At 61.4% G+C, this 5,250-nt stretch overlaps 3 protein-coding genes across 3 annotated transcripts; 1 reads left to right on the forward strand and 2 right to left on the reverse strand.

Moving 5' to 3' along the window:
- The first annotated feature begins 100 nt into the window (after positions 1-100).
- GGTG_05316 (hypothetical protein) lies at positions 101-1,770 on the forward strand. Its single transcript, XM_009223115.1, has 2 exons — positions 101-1,129; positions 1,204-1,770. The coding sequence occupies exons 1-2, from the start codon at positions 478-480 to the stop codon at positions 1,479-1,481; spliced, it is 930 nt and encodes a 309-aa protein (XP_009221379.1). The 5' UTR covers positions 101-477; the 3' UTR covers positions 1,482-1,770.
- On the reverse strand, positions 1,707-2,417 carry GGTG_05317 (protein-L-isoaspartate O-methyltransferase; the record flags this gene model as incomplete). The annotated part of the gene is made up of 1 exon (XM_009223116.1): positions 1,707-2,417. One exon carries the CDS (start codon positions 2,415-2,417, stop codon positions 1,707-1,709), a length of 711 nt encoding a protein of 236 aa, XP_009221380.1.
- A 588-nt stretch (positions 2,418-3,005) lies between these two features.
- GGTG_05318 (metal homeostatis protein BSD2) lies at positions 3,006-5,063 on the reverse strand. The gene is made up of 3 exons (XM_009223117.1): positions 4,473-5,063; positions 3,921-4,385; positions 3,006-3,850 (listed from the first exon to the last, which is right to left on the reverse strand). The coding sequence occupies exons 1-3, from the start codon at positions 4,491-4,493 to the stop codon at positions 3,260-3,262; spliced, it is 1,077 nt and encodes a 358-aa protein (XP_009221381.1). The 5' UTR covers positions 4,494-5,063; the 3' UTR covers positions 3,006-3,259.
- Positions 5,064-5,250: the final 187 nt, after the last annotated feature.

The raw sequence follows: 5,250 nt of genomic DNA on the forward strand, positions 1-5,250 counted from the left end.
TGAGATGGGATGTGTCACGGCTCGGGTTGGGGCATCTAGGATGCGGGGCAGGGCTGTGGACACCGTCCTGCCTTGTTTGGCCAAAACTAACGCTATTCCATCTCGACCTGCCGCCACCAACTGGGGCGGCCATGATACCTACCTACTCAAGAGGCTTAGAGCCTTGTTGATAGCAAAGAGCAAAATATTGCATCAGCCCATGCCAAATTATCACGAGTTCTCAACTGCAATGATCAACTCCGTCTCGGAGCGGCAGCCACCGTTGTGCTTCAAATTAGCCTATTCGGCACGGCCACGGATGGAAGTCCCGAAGTGGCAGCCAAGACCAACATTCGATACACTTGTCGAGAGAAACCCGTAGAGGACAGAAAGCAGTGGCCGCAAAATAGTAAACGTAGCTGTGAACAAAAGCAACCTCCAGATCCGACTCATCCCGAACCTCAGGGGCAGATATCAACAGACAGCCCCAACACCAAAATGCACCTCTCCAGAATCACCCTCTCCCTCGCCCTCCTCCTCCACGCCGCAGCACCAACTCAGGCCTGGGACCACTTGGACCGCTCCCACCCGTCCCGCCGCACGCCCCAGGCCTTCCGCTGGACCCGACCCTTCCTCGACCTCGACCTACACGCCATCCCCGACTCCGACTCCTCCTCCTCATCCACCACCACCACCTCCCCATCCCGCATCAACCGCGACGTCCCCGGCGGCTTCCACGTCTCGTGCAGCGCGACTGCCACCTTCCGCGCGCGCCAGTACACGGCCGCCGACCTCCCCGACCCTTATCCCGAGCGCGGGCTCGCGCCCTGGGCCGAGGCGCTGCGGCGGTCCGCGCTCGACGGGACCGGCAGCGCCGCGTACCCGGGCGGCTGGGACGGCGACGAGCTGCGCGGGGGCGAGCGGGTGCTGCTGCTGATGGAGCTGACCGACGTGCCGCCGACTGTGCGCGCCTTTGTTGAGCACGACGGCGTCGACGGCTACTCGGGCCGGCGGTGGCACTTTGGCGTCCACGACAAGCCGGGCGCGCCCGAGGGGACGGCGGCCGCGGGGGACAAGGTCATGATATTTGCGCCGGGGGCGCTGTATGACATCTTGCCGCTGTGGGTTGCCGACAGTAGCCGGTGTAGGAGTGAGTTTTTGGCTTGGCCCTTGCTCGTTTACTTTGTCAGCTTATTAGACTAACAACCAACCCCCATCATCTAGTACAACTGGTCGACCTCGAAAAGTACGTGACGCACGCGGCGCACAACCGCGTCATCGCCTGGCCCATGTCGCACTCAGACCCGGACCCGGCCAACAGGACCATGACGTTCGAGATCAAGGCCGCCCTGCTGCTCGAGACGGTGCAGGGGAGGCAGCACCGGGAGGCGTGGGAGAACGTACACCTGCAGGCCAGCAGGGCCGAGAGGCGGCTGCAGCGGCAGGAGAGGGAGGAGGGCAAGGGCCGGCAGAGGGTCCACGGGAACCACGACGAGCTGTGATGGCGTTGGGTTTTTGTGCCGAGCTATAAAGGCGTTGTGTGATATTACGGTGTTAGGATTATGCGGTGGTGATATGAGGATGAACCAGCGAACTGGGAAGATACAGTCTGGGTGGAAAAGAAGGAGTGTCAAGAAAAGCAACCCAAACGGCAACGGTTCGAATGTCAAGGCCTCATCGTCACCTAGGTTTCAAGGCATTTAATATAACCAGGCAGACAAACATCCTCAGACCCTCGGCGGCGAGTCCGTCAGCGGCACGTAGCGCACCCCAAACAGCTTGCGGCTCGACACCACCCCGCCCGCGTCCCTGTCCACGACCCAGACGTGCTGTATCTGCGACCCGGGCGCGTCATCGACTGGAATAAACATCCTCCCCGGCGTCCTCAGCTGCGCCAGCAGCTCCGGGTGCATCTCGCGCGCGCTGGCCCCTACGTGGATCACGTCCCATCCCTCCTCCTCCTCCCCACCTTCCTTCCACCCCTTGCGCCCATCCCCGACCACGAACCGCGCCCGGCCCGACTCCAGCAGCGCCCTCCCCTCGGCCGATTTGCGCATGTTCGCCTCGCCCAGGTCGCGCAGCTCGGAAATGTGCTCGACACCAATAACGACGCCGCGGGGCCCCGCCAGCTCCGCCAGTATGTGCGTGAGGTACCCGGACCCGGAGCCGACGTCGAGCACGCGGGGGGCCGGGTTCGCCGTCGTCGGCAGCACGCGGTCGTGCAGCTGCTGGACGGCCGTGGCGTGCATGTGTGGCGCCGAGATGGTGGCGCCGTGGCCGATGGGCTGGGGCGAGTCTTCGTAGGGCCTGTAGGGCGCGTAGTGCGCCCGGTCCACCTTGAGGAAGGCGTCCTTGACGGCCGCCGACTTGATGATGTCCTCGCGCGCGAGGTTCCCCACTAGGCTGGCGTTGGACGTGCCCGTGCACTGCCACGCCATCTCGCGGGGGCGCGTCGCCGAGTATATCGAGCCGCGGACGGTGATGTGCACGACGGGCCGGAGGGGCGCTTTGGGCGTGAACAGCAGCGGGGAGGGCGCTGAGCTCGGCCTTTGACCGAGCAAAGGTCGCAAGCAGGCCAGGTTGGGTAATGGATATCCCGATGCCTTTTTTTTTTTTAACGTTCCTGGCTTCGTGTGCGAAAGGGCGTTGGTTTTTCTTGTTTCCAGGACGAGAAATAGTAGACAGTCTACGCGATGGATTGCTGCGAGATGTTACAACACGGGGGCGCTCATTCAAGCAAATCCTCGAGAGCGACAATACCAAGGCAAGACCATCGATACCTCCCTGCAAAGCAAGCCGATGATGTACGGCTGCTGCCCCGCGCCGTCCCATTCCATGTCCTGGCTGCTCTGTTTCCCCGCCTAGCAGGCACGTCAGCTGGCCTGGGTTGGGGTTGGTGCATGATCCTATGTGTCAACGTGACTTCATAGGTGAGTAAGTACTCACTCATTGAACCGTCGGTCATCACAGCATTCACCAAAGGTACTGAGTGACAGACGGTTACAGCTTATTGCATTTCCTTGCATCGCCACGTTGATGGCATGACTTTCTGTGATACTGATACACTCGGGCTCAAGGACGACTTGGCTCAACTCGACATGCTGGACACCGTAGGTGGCTGACAGCTAGGTAAAGAGGAAATGAAAGCTCTAGGAAACAAATTTACCGGGAGTGGTGGATGTTGTGCAGGAGGATCTGCCGGAGTGATCCGAGGGACGGAAAGAAAGAGAGAAAGACAACGAAAGAAATAAGACGTGTATGCTAGACGAAGAAACGGTGCTCAAACAACCCGGTCGGGACTCTCCCCCTCGGCAACAATGGCGACGCCAAGCCCGCGATCCGGGCTCTGCAGTACCAGCTGCTCGTGTCTCCTCGCCCGGATGTAGTCGCTGAGGGCCCGGATGAGGACGAACCAGCCCACGATCATGAGGATGTACGCGATCCACTCTGTCCCCGCGATTCCCGCGTTCGACCCTGAGCTCGAGTCCCCGCCGCCGCCGCCGCCAGTCCCAACGTTGTTGGGGTCAAAGTCGTGCGAGTTGGGGTCCGGAGGGTTCGCGTACCCATCCGAGCTCCCACTCCCGGAGCTGCCCGGGGTGTTTTTCATGTAGAAGCCCCACTGGATCAGGGTGATGCCCAGGCCGCTACGCGAGCCGTTCTTGGCCGCGTGCGACGAGTGAAGCAGATACGTGAGCAGGAACCCGATCAGCGGCTGGATCGACACCGAGATCAAGCCGTTCCACACAAACGAGAAGAAGGACCCGACGGGCATGCCGTCTATGTACACCTCGTCAAGTCCGCCGAGTCCGGGCCCGAGAATAGTCGTCTCCCAGTATGGCGGTGCCGAGTCTGCAGCAGCCTGTTCGTACGTCTGTTGGGGGAGGGATAAGTTAGTCATGAGCTTTGTCGTGTGGTTGATGGTCTGTTCAGGCAAAACTCACCGGTGGCTGTTCCTCCTTCTCCTCCCCGCGCTCCGGCTTCGCCATGATGTTCGAAAAGACGCCATCCGATTGAATGCCACCACCGTAGACCCGAAACGGCGTCGAGGCAGCCCCGGGCGGCGGTACCGTCGCCGGAGCGCGGGCAGGCACGGCGGGAGCGCTACCTGCGGTGGCCGGCTGCCCAGACGTTGAGCTCGACGACGAAGGCGTGAATGCCGCCAATGGTGATTGCGGGGCGCCACGCACGAGGCGCTGGGTGTCGTCGACCTCGTCGTCGCTATCATCGCCGCTGTCGAAGGCGTCGGCGAGCGCCGAGTCTACCCTGCCCTGTCGCGCATTGTTGTCTCGATCTCGCTCGATGGATATGATGGACGACGCCCTCGAATGGAACGACGGCGGGGGCGAGTTCGGTATCCTTTGCGTCCGGGAGGGAGTGTGGTCGTCCTCTTCATCGCGGGCATTCACCTAGTCGCCGTGAACAAATCATGTTAGCTATCATGCGATCCAGAGTCAGATCTAGATTGCCTGCGCAGTCTGTCAAAGGCAACCTACCCGTTCATAACGCCCGGCCATGATGGAACCGTGGTAACCGTCCGGTTTGTTGTGTATTCCCCCTCGCGTGGACTGCAGAATATCGACTTTGATTGATGTTGAGGCGGAAGGGAGCCGGTTCGTGAGATGGATTCGATGGTTTGCTTGATGTGCGCCGGGTGGTGGAGGTGGTGGTGCGTCACCTTTGTCACCTCGTGCACATCAAACTCCGAAAAGCCGGAGGGAGCCAACCAGACAGGTGGAATGTCTATGTTGGTGGCGGCGCGAGCTTTCGTGGTTGGGGCGAAGGGGGAAACCCAAAACAAAGGCCAAAATGACTTTGGCCCGAAAGGAGACGGAAGAAAGAGAACGAGAAAAAAAAAGAGAACAAGGAGGGACGAATAGGCGAGAGAAGACGCAACGGGGCAGAAATGGATGATGCTTGGTTCGTGTCGGCGACGCCTAGCCGGCTGTGCTGCAGTCGTCAGTCGTCGGCGGCTCCAGGTAAATTTGCGGATTAGGGGCTTGATAGGGGGCCCTGGGGACTGCGACCCTGCGACACGATAGTGCGGGCGTACGCGGCTGCTGACCAGAACCAAGGGTGCTGGAATCTTCGGCAACAAGAGACAGGCTCCCCCCGCCAAGCTCTCCAAGACTCGCCACCACCAAGACACTAAGCCCGTCCTGGCCACCGGTCACGTGGTCCCCAAGCACTCGCATTGAGCCCACCTGTGGCGCCCGGACCGGGCGCTGACTTGCAGCCCTGCAGGCCCCCCNCCNCCNCCNCCNCGCGCGCGCG

The sequence above is a fragment of the Gaeumannomyces tritici genome, assembly GCF_000145635.1.
Source record: "Gaeumannomyces tritici R3-111a-1 unplaced genomic scaffold supercont2.3, whole genome shotgun sequence".
In the NCBI taxonomy this organism is placed as follows: domain Eukaryota; kingdom Fungi; phylum Ascomycota; class Sordariomycetes; order Magnaporthales; family Magnaporthaceae; genus Gaeumannomyces; species Gaeumannomyces tritici.

Coding starts and splice junctions, on each gene's coding strand:
- GGTG_05316 (XM_009223115.1), top strand. CDS start 478: ATGCACCTCTCCAGAATCACCCTCTCCCTCGCCCTCCTCCTCCACGCC. Junction 1,130..1,203: donor CGACAGTAGCCGGTGTAGGA/GTGAGTTTTTGG, acceptor CCCATCATCTAG/TACAACTGGTCGACCTCGAA.
- GGTG_05318 (XM_009223117.1), bottom strand. CDS start 4,493: ATGGCCGGGCGTTATGAACGG. Junction 4,386..4,472: donor TGGCCGGGCGTTATGAACGG/GTAGGTTGCCTT, acceptor CACGGCGACTAG/GTGAATGCCCGCGATGAAGA. Junction 3,851..3,920: donor AGAAGGAGGAACAGCCACCG/GTGAGTTTTGCC, acceptor CTCCCCCAACAG/ACGTACGAACAGGCTGCTGC.